Source organism: Eumetopias jubatus, unplaced genomic scaffold (genome assembly GCF_037043125.1).
Source record: "Eumetopias jubatus isolate StellerSeaLion01/CBP00866 unplaced genomic scaffold, mEumJub1_p1.0 scaffold_14, whole genome shotgun sequence".
NCBI classification, from domain to species: Eukaryota; Metazoa; Chordata; class Mammalia; order Carnivora; family Otariidae; genus Eumetopias; species Eumetopias jubatus.
The window spans coordinates 974,807-987,242 of NW_028274820.1; the positions used below are offsets into that span (position 1 = coordinate 974,807).

The following is a 12,436-nucleotide window of genomic DNA, read 5'->3' on the forward strand; positions in this document are numbered from 1 at the left end:
TGCCCCACTCCAGGCCCGCGACACTCCTGGCCGTCAGGTCTTCCCGGTTACCAGTCACTCTCCTGGCCCTGATTTTGTCCTTTGAGGTTTCCCAGAGGTCACAGGGCAGGGCCTGAGGACTGGAGCTTCCAGCTACGGGTAGTGGTGTGTGTGTACGCGCGCGCGCGCGCACCAGGGTGCTGTACCTGCCCAGGCCCCCATCCCTTTCTGGTGCAGAGGGATGCAGAGGAACAGGGAAGCCCCCAGAAAAGTATCCTGGGGGGCTTGGGGCCAGTAAGGACTCGGGGATCAGCCGCTTCACTCTGGTGGCCCCTCCCTGCTCCAGCACACAGGGCACCCCTCCGCGGCCCCACCTCTCCTCTGGCTGGTGCCACCCCCGCACACCCTCCCCTCCAGTCTCTCTTGGGCTTGGATCGTGCAGCCTCCTGCCCCAGGCACCTTCCCAGCCCTCGGCCTCCCGCTCCCCGCCTCCCGGCGCACCCCCGGACGCGCACCCACTCCTTCCCGCTCCCTAGGCCGCCCCTCCCCCCCAGCCCGCCCCCGGCCTGCCAACCGCGCGCTCGCCGCCGGCAGCACCCTGGAACCGGAGGGCCGGGGCTCGCACCGGGGGTGGGGGGCGTGTCTTGAGGGTGTGCGCTCCGGCTAGGGGGCGAGTCCTGGGGGGGGCGGGGAGGTGGGGCGCGTCCCGGGAGGGCGCGTCCCGGACAAGCGCGCGCTCTGGAAGCAGGAGTGTCCCCTGTGGGTGGGCGCGTCCCCGAGGGGAAGGGCGCAGTCTAGGGGCGGGCTCTCCTCGGCCCCACCCTCGACCGCGTCCCCCCGCCCCCCGGCGCCCCCCGCGCACCCAGCCGGGACCGAGCCGACCGCGCGCCATGGAGACGCGAGAGCGGCGGCGCCGGCAGGCTCGGCTGCTGCTGATGTTGCTGCTCTGCGGTAAGGGGGGCCGCGGGGTCCCGCGCCAGGGCTCCCCGACCTCCTCCGGGGCCGCGGGGACCCGCGCGGGCTCCCACCTCCCGCGCCCGCACCCGGCCGCGCCTCCCGCCCGGCACGGATCCCGGCCTGCCCGGCGCGCCCGGCTCCGGAACGGCGAGCCCTGAGCCCCGGCGTCGTCCCCAGCCGCCGCGGGAGGGTCCTGCCCGCGGTCCCCGGAGGAGCCGGAGGCGACGGCCGGGGGCTGGGAGGGGAGGCGCGGGGTCTCGAGCGGGATCTGCCCGGCCAGCGGGCTGGGGCCGCGCCTGTTCCTCGCAGCCGAGATGTCGCGGGTCTCGCTGCCGGCGGGCTGGGGATGGCCTGCCAGGGCGACACCCCGAGCGAGCTGAGGCCGCGCAGGTCCGGCTCCCACTTCGCTGGTAGGTAGTGAGCTCCCCGTCCTGGAGCTCTTGCGTGCACCCCACGCCCAGGGCTTGGGTGAGAGGAATCCAGACCCCGCAGGGCTGGTCCTTTCCACTTGTACTTGTCCTCGGAGGACAGCCCTTCGGTGTGTGTGCGCGTGTGCGCGGGGCCCGCAGGACCGGGAAGGGGGCAGCTCCCTGAGGCTTCGCTCCCAGATCCCTCCTCTAGCAAGGAAAAGGGGGCTCCGGGGAGGATACATTGCGATTTGGGAACGGATCGAATGAAAAGCTTGTTTTGAAAAATTTTACTAAAGAGAGGATCCAAGATCAAGTAAGAGGGTGTGTGTGTGTGTGTGTGTGTGTGTGTGTGTGTGTGTGCGTGTGTTTGGGGAGGGCTTCTCTGGGAGAGGCTTGCTGAGCTGGCTGCTCAGGTGAGGTGGGGAGCCCTGGCCTGGGGGTCAGGGGGCTCAGGGCCTCTCCGAGGGGCCGCTGTCCCCTGGGTCCTGTGGGAGGCCAGCCTTGCCCTCGCTGGCCCACCCACGTCCCTGGCTGTAAGATGCAGAGTTGACCTTGTTTGAAATCGTTGTCGGCTTTGCTGATTTGGAACCGGTTAGGAGGAGGCAAAGGGCTGGTTTGGCCCCTTGGCTTCCTGATCTCTGGGCCGCCTTTCCCCTGGAGATGTCTGGGTGGGGAAAGTGGGGCTTCGTCTCACCTTCCAGGGTCAGAGCCTAGGGTTAGGCGGATTTTTGTGTTGAAGGAAAGGGTGTGTGGTGGCTTGCAAACATTGGGAACACACTGACGTGGGATCTCAGTAAGCCTCACATGCGAGGCCCCTGGAATGGAGATTTTGGTTCCTCAAGGGAAGGGAGCCCTTAGCTTCATTCCGAGGTTGGTTGAGGCTCCCCTGACCTGCCTCCAGCATGGGATTGTGAAGGACCAGAGGCAGACCCTGCACAAACATCTTCCTAACAACACTGGGTTCGGGTCTGGAGGGCCATCTGGTCCTCCCTCCGTGGCTCCACGGTCGCCCTTCCATGGAGCTTGGGTGGCTCCAGGGGCCGACAGCACCCCCAGACAGCGCTGGTGCTGTGTGCGAGCATGGCGCCGTCCTCTTTTTGTCAGTGGTCAGTAATGATGTCCTGATGCCGAGTCACTCCCTGTCACCCTGACTCGCATGCGCTCCATCGGGCCCAGTGACCCAGGGGCTGCACAGAGGTGGTTGGCCGAGAGGGGCCTCGACGGTCTTCTGACCCCACTCCTTGTTTTATAGATAAGAAATTGAGGTCCAGGGTGGGGAGGACACTACCCAGACTTGGGCAGGGGCAGAACCTTCCAGACACTATGGCCAGCCTGGCCATGCCTGCCACTCAGAGCCTGGTGACTGGTGTGGTTGCTCCTCATTTCCATCTGAGCCGGATGAGAGGCTCCTGTATTTCGTTTCCAAATGCCCTGCTGTAAAAGGCCTTTTTCTGGGAAATGCATCTGTTTGGCCGTTTATCACCTCCTGGAGTCTGGAAGTTCCTGAGCCAAAAGGAGCCCAGTACTACGTTTTTTTTGTTTCCCTGATGGAACCAACTGGGTTTTGTATTTCAGTTTAATTCCGGAGACCTTTACTGATGCAGCTGGTAGCTGGTGGCAGCCACCCACTTTCTTGGTGTTGTCAGGAATCTGCGTCTTTACCTGCTGTTCTAACACTGGCTGGGGGGTTGGATTTTGCGGGGAGTGTTTGAACAGGGTGTGCATCAGAGATGGTGCTAGAATGCCCCCCCCGCCCTCCCTGCCCCCGGCCCCAGGACACCTCTGGTTTGTCCCACGGTGCCTGCCTTGTGCAGACCTAGCGGTGACACTGTCCTGGTACCCTCAGAGCACCCCCCAGGGTCCTTAAGGGCCAACGCTGGCCAAGTTCCTGCCGCAATGCTGGTGGAGACTCTGGTCCAGGAAGAAGGAGGAGGGGCCAGCAGAGAGAGGGTCCCAGGGCAGAGGGAGGAGAACAAGAGGAAGGAAGCGCTGCGCTGGGTCTTAGTGGGTTGACAGCAGGTGGTTAGGGTACGCTGTGGGGCTCTTGGGGGTCCAGGTCCAGGGGTTGCCAGTCCAGGCGTCCAGGGGGTCCAGAGGTGCAGGTCCACGTGTCGGGGTCCAGCCCAGGGGTCGGATCAGGTAGACGGTCTAGGTAAAGATGGATTTTCGCTGGAAGGTGAAGCAGCAGCAAGGAGGAGGTGACAGTGTGGGACTTGTGTGGCTTATGCCCCTGTGGAAGGTGGGTGGAGCTCAGGAGACTCAGGTGGGCTGCTGTGATGACTCCATCAGGGAAAGGCCGGGCCCAGGAATGGGTCCAGGGGCTAGGTGTGGAGAATGCTGGTGGACTTCCAGCACCTATGATGGGGAGCCCACTGGGGAGCCGGAGAGAGAGGTGCCTTTGGAATAGGGCAGTGATGGGAGAAGGGAATGTGGGCTGGCTTCATCATCATTCCCCCCCACCCCCACGGGCCCCCAAGGGCCTGCACTCCCCAGAGTCACTCGCACCATGCCCATGTGGCCCTGGACTCAGGGCTGCCTTCTTGCCAGCAGACGGGCAGGTGCATCTGGGCAGGGTGCTGGATCGAGGCCAGCCCATGGCACACCCTGGCTCACACTGACTCTGCGTTTGGCTGTGGGAAAGTCGATTTTCCTCTGGGCATTTAAACCGGGGGGACGGGGGGCAGGAGACATGATGCTGTTCCTCAGGCAAACCACGGATGGGATTGGCATGAGGGTGTCGGCTCAGGCCAGTATGACAGGCCACTGGGGGGCAGCTGTGCAGGAAGGTGGTGTGGGCTTGACCCCCCACTGTGTTACTGAGCAGGTGGATGATCTTCCCTTCGTGGTGACTCTGTCTTTTTAAGTGCCTCTGCGAGTGGGACCTTACTTAGGACAGGGCATTCTGTGGACATTGGTCAGGCGTTGTGGAGGAGATGGCAAGGCTCCTCTTGAAGGGACATAGGCTTGAGTCTTGGCTGCTGCATGCCTGGACTCTGTGAGTGAAGGTTCAGAGATTGGGTTCAGCGGGAGAGTGCTGGGGTTGAAAACTGCCCTGGGAGGCCTGCCTCAGTCTGGCTCAGGCTCCACCTTTCCAACCTAACTGCCACCCCTTCACCCCCAACAACTGTGGGTGCCCCCCTCCAGCTAAGTGCAGTCTGGCTCCATGGCCTCCTGTCTGTACCTGGCATTCCCTCGCTGTTCGTTTTCTGTGATCTCACTGATTTTTTTTTTTTTAACTATTCATTTGTCTGTAAATTAGTGAGAGAAGAGTATTTAATTCTCAGCTGTTACTGTGGATTTGTCATTTTGTTCCTTGCAGTTCTATCCATGTTTGCCTCCTGTGTTTTGATGCTCTGTTATTAGGGGCATACATGTTTAGCATTGCTATGTCTCCTTGGTGAATTGAACCATTTATCATTGTGAAAGACCCTCCTTATCTCTGATAATATTCTTTGCTCTGAAATATACTTCGTTCAGAATTCATATAGCCACTCCACCTTTCTTTGGATTAGTAGTAGCAAGGTATGTCTTTTTCCACCCTTTTACTTTGAATGTATTTGAGTTTTTTTGTTTAAAGTAGGATTCTTGTGAACAGCCTATGGTTGGGGCTTGTTTTTGGATCTCATCTAACAACTTTGCTTCTTAATTGGGGTGTTTAGGCCATTGACTCTCAGTCTATTTTTTTTTAAAAGATTTTATTTTTGAGTAATCTCTACACCCAAGGCTTGAACTCACAACCCTGAGATCAAGAGTCACACACTCTACTGACTGGGCCGGCCAGGCGACCCTCAATCTGACTATTGACATGGTTTGGTTTATATATACCATTGTGTCACAGTACTTTTTCTCTTCTCTTTTTTTATGTTTTCTTTTGGACTTAATTTTTTTTTTAAACTCCTCACTGCCTTGCCCTCTTCATTCTAGCCTCCCTTCTGTTCCCAGAAGTGCCCTTATGGTCATGGGGCCACCTTCTTTGTGGCGCAAGCCCTTCCCCGAGCCAGGCACCCTGTGGCCTCCCCTGGGGACAACGTGGCCTGCAGTGCAGGATCTCAGTGGGTCAGAACCTGCTATTTCTTTCTGATGGCCATTTCTTCTGCACTTGCTTGTGCTCAGACTGTGAAATTTGTGCTGTTGGCCTCAGGAACTGATCATTCATTCATTCATTCTCTTGAAAAGTCTTTTTGGAATACCAAAGAGGTGCTGATGGTTAGGGGAGTGAGGGAGCAGCAGGGTTTTACCAAATACCTACAGTAACAACAAACGTCGTAAAGATGGGAGCCTCCTTGGGTACATGGCTAATGCCTGTCCATATGGCTCCCTGTGAGGCCAAGACCTGTTTCCCTGAGTTTACTGATGGGGAAACTGAGGTCAGCTGGTGACCAGTGATGCTGGGTGTGAGCCCAGGTCTGCCCAGTTCTGGGTGTGGGCCTTTCTCCTGTTTCCTTCCCTATGATTTCTCCTGCAACACAATACTCTCTGCCAGGACACACACAGATGTATACACACACAAACACGCATGCACACACATACAGACACACACACACGGCAGGGCTGTATGCACACACATACACGAACACACACATATGCACACACAGACACACACACACGCACGCACACACACGGCAGGGCTGTATGCACACACACACACACGCACACACACACATAGACATACATATGCACACATACACACATATGCACACACATACCAGGACACACACCACAGGGCTTTCTCTTGGTTGTGTGGTGGGAGCCAAAGCAGGGGCCATGGGAAGGAAACTTTTGAGGGGTGTCTGGGGAGGAAGGGGGGTCCGGTCCTCAAGGTGAGTGCTCCTCGGTGGGGAGATGATCTGGGCGAAGGTGGAGGTGGAGGGATGGGGGAGCTGGGGGCAGAGGTGGAGTGGGGAGGGGGGTGCCGGGAATCCCGGGGGGGACCCCTGCTGGACCTGGGGGGTGACCTGGCCTCCGCTTCTGGAACATGAGTCCCTGTGTCTCGTCAGCCCCAGGCCTCCTGGAATTGAGGGGCAGCTCTGACAGGGCCGCTGGGGTTCTCCCCCATGGGGGCCTCTGCTGGTGCCCCCGTGGTCCTAGAAGGTCGGCAGACTCTCAGGATCTTTCTGGGGACATGCTCTGGGCACCCCTGACCCTGGCGCTGCAGTGGGGTTGCTTCGCCACCCCTGATGGGGGGGACCCGCTCCCCACCCCCACTGCGCACAGGAGCCCCCCGCTCTTGGCTTCCCCAGCCCCCCGTCCTCCCTCGTCTTCTCTCTCCCACACCCCGTTGGGAGACCATGGCTCTCTGGGTCCCATCTAGGTGACACCCACCCATGTGGGTCCCCTTTTGGCAGTGGCTTCACTTCTCTGGGCCCCCCGGGGGGGGGCCGGCGTGAGGGACCCCAGCTGCCTGCGGGGGTGCGGGGGACGTCGGCAGGAGGCTTGAGGGTCACATGCAAGCCACATTGCCAGCAGTGTCATATGCCCGTGGCTGTCCCCTCTCCAGGTGGGTGTCCCCGAGTGGGTGGCTGCAACGAGACTCGCATGCTGGAGAAGCTGCCCCTCTGCGGGAAGGCCTTCGCCGACATGATGCACAAGGTGGACGTCTGGAAGTGGTGCAACCTGTCCGAGTTCATCGTGTGAGTGCCGCTGCTCCACACGGGCTGCCCACCCCTGCTGCCGCCTGCCCTCCCTGCTCACCCCTGCCCTCCCCTGCCACACCTGCCCCCTGCCCTCCCTTGCCACCGCCTGCCCACCCCTGCTCACCCCTGTCACCCCTGCCCTCCCCTGCTGCCGCATGCCCTCCCTGCTCACCCCTGCCACCACCTGCCCACGCCTGCCCTCCTCTGCTCACCCCTGCCCTCCCCTGCCACCACCTGCTGCCGCATGCCCTCCCTGTTCACCCCTGCCCTCCCTTGCTGCTGCCTGCCCTCCCTGCTCACCCCTGCTGTCACCTGCCCACCCCTGCCCTCCCCTGCGACCACTTGCCCACCCCTGCTCACCCCTGCCACCGCCTGCCCACCCCTGCTCACCCCTGTCACCCCTGCCCTTCCTTGCTGCTGCCTGCCCTCCCTGCTCACCCCTGCCCTCCCTGCCGCCGCCTGCCCTCCCTGCCCTCCCCTGCCCATTCCCAGCAGATGCAGAAATTTCACTCTGTTTTGTTCAGGAACAGTACCCCCACACCAGCTATGCCAGGTCCATGCAGGGGTTGTGGGTGTGGACCTACCCCCGGAGCCACTGTCTGCTGGGGCACTGGGCACGGAAGCCCCTAGAACAGCCATTGGGGTTGGAGAGCAGGGGGCCTGGGTTTGGAGGAATAAGGGCTGAAGCAGCTGAGCAGACCTGGGGCTTCTGGGGAGGACGGGGGCTCCCAGCAGGCATGGGGCAGGGTAGCTCGCCCTGTGGGGGCCACCAGCATAGCCCCAGCCATGATGGGGAGATGCAGGGAGGGTGGGCAGGCCCGTCGCTGATGATTTGCAAGGAGGTAAAAGCCAGTGTGTCTCGATGTTTCATGCTAAGTGTGATCCTGGGCACCTTCTTGTCCTCGGAGCCGTGAGGAAGCTTCTGGACACAAGGCTTGGAGTGGACATGGGAGGAGGGCCAGGGAGGGCGAGGTGGGAGATTCCCACCCTGTGCCTCTGTCCCCGCTAAAGCCTCCGTGAGGAGGTCAAGTTGATGTCCAGCCCTGGGGCCAGAGGAGCAGGCTGCCAGAGGGGCATCTGGGGTCAGAGCACCAGCGGGAGCTGACTTCCCACCCCAGCTGAGCCAGACCCCACGCCCGAGAGGGGGGCTGGCCTCCAAAGACCTGGGTGGTCTGCAAGGCAGCTGAGGGCCGTCCGAGGGGCAGCTGGGGTCCAGAGCCCCTCCCTGAGGCTTGTTCTCTGGGCCGTTGGGACTGGGGCGCCTCTTCATACCCGTGACCATGGCCCAGGCCCAGGCCCCAGAGCCGAGAGCCTGGGGACAGCGGCTGGTGCCCAGCCGCCCCTTCCCCTGCACCCAGGAGGGGACCCCTTGGCTGAGCCGTCCTTCCTGAGGCGGAGGGGGGCTGCCGGGGCTCCCTCGGAGGGCCCAGCGGAGCCTGGGATGTTGCGGGCAACCCTTTCCCCCAGGCCCGAACCCCTGCCGGCCCAGAGCCCCCTGGTCATGAGCATCCAGGTGGGACTGAGCCATTGGATAAAGGGCTCTGGCAGGAACAGCAGGGCGGGGACCCACATCTTGAGATCCCCGTGCAACGGGAGGGAGACCCCAGTGCCTCATCAGTACCTCAGGGGCAGCTTGAGGGCCAGAGAGGGAGTGCGGCAGACGCAGAAAGCGCCCCTGGCGGTGGAAGACTGAGCAGAAGGGCAGAGCTGGGCGCGTGAGGCGGTTGGGGGTCCTGGGGGCAGGAGTTCTAGAAGACAGGCAGGGGGACACAGGGAGAAACTCAGGGCCATTTCCAGGTGAGGGCTCAGGTGCAGACCCCGAGGGCTCGCCCCGTGCCTGGCACCAAGGCTGTGGACCAAGGCGCATGCCGCGAAGGGGCAAAGACATGTGGGTAGAAAGACAACAGGGGGCTGGACGCATGTGAGGACTGGGGGCCTCAGGCTCCCTTTGCAGCCCTGGAAACCAGGAGGGGGTGGGGCCGGGGCCTCAGATTTCTAGACCGCTTTTCCCCGCCAATCCGTCATCATGGAAACAGCCCCAGGCACACAGAACTCCCACCTCGTGTCTCCTGAGCGCCCTTTCTCAGGGTGCAGGGGTGGTCCATCCCCCCGCCCCCCAGAGGGTGAGCAAACCACAAAAGAGGACAGAGCCAGAGGCAGAGTGGGAGGGCGGGCCCAGGGGTCCCAGTGGCCACGAGCACCTGGGGGGGCCTGTCCCCACGGTGATCCATGTCTGAGGTCACTGCCCTTGTCTTCACCCCACAGCCAGCTCGCTGAGGATGGAGACCCCCTCCATCCCATTAAGGGGAGGCTGCTGGGGAGGTTTCCAAGTGCCGTGCCGTATCGCCTACGAACAATAATGCAGGCAGTGAATCTTGAAGGAAAGCAAGGAGCTGAGTCGGAAGCTGAGTTGGGAAAGGGTCTGCCTGGTGGGAGAGGGCATCTCACTGGGCGGCTCCCGGGCTGTGTACCCCGCCCCCCCACCATCGGGGCTAGAGCTGCATCTTCTTTAACTGTGTGTGCAAAGCCCCAGGAGCTGGAGGGAGGGTGTTCCGGGGGCCACACCCCAGGGGGACATGGGGAGGCCCCGGGTGACCAGGCGATGCTAGGGAAAAACAAGCTGTGCTGTGACCCTGATTCCCTGATGTCATGCATATAGGGCCTTCCCTTGTGAAGAACCCCTCAGCTGTGTCTCCAGCCTGAGCTGGGGCCAGTGAGTTAGCAGGGTGTGGGGCTGTGTGCAGATGGCAGGATGCCAGGGAGTCATGGCCTCTGCAACCCTTGTTGGCCCAGCTAGCCCCCAGCATTCTCGAGAAGCACCGGGCGTGGGTATTTGGCATGCGTCTCCGTGAGCTGATCCACAGACATGGGTGCTATGCTCAGCGCTGTGCATGGATGCACATGGGTGCACTCACCTGACCCTCTCCATTATCCTACTGGATAGGTACTATGAACCCCACTTACAGGTGGAGAAAGTGAAGCTCAGGAACACAAGAAACGTGGCTGAAATCTGGAAGGTGGTCTGTGCTGAGGCGGGAGGCAGCCTGTCAGCCCACGCTGTTCCACACTGCCTTCTGGGGGCGTGGGCCCCAGCTCCAATGCCTGGCTTTGCACACTTGTGTCCAGGTTCATCTGGCCTCATCTCGGCCCTGGGGAGTGGTGGTGGCCTTCCCACAGGCAAGGGAGTCAGAGCATAGGGTTCTTGTCAGACTCCGGGGACGGTGGCTGCCCCAAGCCGAGGCCAGGTTGGATCTCTCCTGGACAGCAGGCCACTGAGTCCGTGTGTGCAGGGGTGGGTCTGGGGATGACGGGCTTCCTGTGGACCAGACCTGGGCACGTCCCAGGCTCTGGACATAACTCAGGCCGTCCTTTCTGCTTCTGGCTCTCTTCCGTTTGTGTGGGCTCCTCCTCGTAGGCATTACCTGGGGGGCCCAGGTGTGGGACCTGCATTCCAGCCTCTGGGCTAGGACCCTGCCAGGAGGGCTGGGCACCCGGAGGGCCTGGCCACGTGAATCCATTGCCCCTCCTTTCGTACCCCTTGTTGGGCAGAGACAGCCTCTGTGTAGGAAGCAGCTCCTTCCTGTTGATGGCTCAGGCCAGGCCATGTTCTGCAGGACAATGCAGGAAGGAGGACACGGGGCACAGAGCCTCAGGCCTGCCTCACCCCAGCCTTCGTTTCTGTGGGGAGCCAAGGTTGGAACCCCTGGCCCTCCTGCTCCTGATCTACATGCAGCACTCAGCCAGGTGTGGGAAGGCCCAGGCCGTGGACAGAGCTGGTGCACCCTGGCACGTGTCCGTCTAGCCCTCTCTCTGGAGCATCTTGGGGGCTGGTCGCCAGTCTAGGCTCCCACCTCCAGAGGCCGCTGGTTGTGTTCAGGGCAAGGTTGCCGTTCGGCTGACTCTGCGTCCCCATAGCTGCACCGTGGTCGGCTGTTTGAACTGTCCAGAGCCCACCTGCTGGACAGACGTGGCACCTCATGGGTGGCTTGCTGAGTGCCCTTCGGAGGTCTGATGACACGGACAGGGAGGCCCTTGGGGGAGGGGGCTCGAGCCTGTCCTGTCCGATGGGGGCTGCCCCCGCCTGACCTGGCAAATGAGGCAGCTGGCCCTTGGCCTTGGAGGCCCCTCTCTTGGGGCCCAGAGTGTCTTAGATGATGCGGGCCTTGTGGGTCGTGCATCCCTCTGCCTTGAAGAAAGGGGTCAGGCCTGATGTGTCCTCTGGGCAGACTGGGAAGTCCTGGGAGCCCTGGGGGCTGGGCCTAGACTGGGGGCTCTGGGAGCTCACGGTCTCCCAGGGAGTTGGTCACGGGCGTGAGGTGTAGACAGAACTCAGTCGCAGTGCTTCCTTGCTCTGTTTGGTCTTGGTTGAGATGGGAGGTCTGGGGTCTGGGCCAAATGAGCTCAGGGTGTGTGCAGAGGTCACCTCACTGGCATGGGGGGGGTCAGGCGTGGGGGGATTCGTGGCAGGCATCTGGCCGAGCGGAGTGGAGCCTGGTTGTGCGCGTGGGGGGAGGTGGCTGAGGCGCAGGGGAGGAAAGGCTTGGCGGCGGTGGGGGTGGGGGGTGGGAATGATCACCTTGCCCCAGGAGCCTCTGGGCAAGGAGGCAGCATGTCGGATAGGCTCCATGGTATGAGGGTCCCCGGGGGCGCTCCTGTCCCCGCTGTGTCCAGCGCCGCCCAGCACTGGGCCCCACCCCCTGCTCTCCGGGGTGACGGCCCGCATGATGGGGGCGGGGGGAGCCAGTTGTCACACCCTCTGCCTTTGCAGGTACTACGAGACCTTCACCAACTGCACGGAGGTGGAGACCAACGTGGTGGGCTGCTACTGGCCCAACCCCCTGGCACAGGGTTTCATCAGCGGCGTCCACAGGCAGTTCTTCGCCAACTGCACGGTGGACAGGACGCACTGGGAGGACCCCCCGGACGAGGTTCTCATCCCGCTCATTGCTGTGCCGGTCCTGCTGACCGTGGCCATGGCTGGCCTGGTGGTGTGGCGCAGCAAGCGCCCTGACCAGCTGCTGTGAGGCTCGGCGGTCAGAGGGGCCGCGCCTAGAGAGAGGGAAGGCCGGGCCGGGGGCTGGGGAGCCGCCCAGGACCCGGACCCGGACCCGGCGGTCGTGGGCAGGCGTCACCCGGCCCCGCAGCTCACTGCAGTCATGCTGCTCACCCAGGCTCTTCCTCTTTCTTGGGCTGGGGAAGAAAACGCACCAAGCCCGGAGCCCGAATCGCTGCTGCTGTGCCCGCTGCCCAGGCCGGGTGTCCAGGCCATTCCTTTGCAGAGCCCTGCCTGGCCCTGGCCGGGCCTCCTGCCCTCAGCCTGCCCGGTCCCTGGCTCTGACTCCACCTCCCAACCCGACCTTGACCCCTGCCCTGACCCCACCTGCTGCCTGGCTCTGACTCCACCTCCCAGCCTGACCCCACCACCTGCCCTGACCCCGCCCCTATCCCGACCCACCC

The 12,436-nt window shown here is 62.3% G+C and overlaps 1 protein-coding gene across 1 annotated transcript; it reads left to right on the top strand.

The window, feature by feature from the left end:
• The first annotated feature begins 858 nt into the window (after positions 1 to 858).
• On the top strand, positions 859 to 12,003 carry RAMP3 (receptor activity modifying protein 3). The gene is made up of 3 exons (XM_088018520.1): positions 859 to 930; positions 6,844 to 6,976; positions 11,748 to 12,003. The coding sequence occupies exons 1-3, from the start codon at positions 870 to 872 to the stop codon at positions 12,001 to 12,003; spliced, it is 450 nt and encodes a 149-aa protein (XP_087874646.1). The 5' UTR covers positions 859 to 869.
• Positions 12,004 to 12,436: the final 433 nt, after the last annotated feature.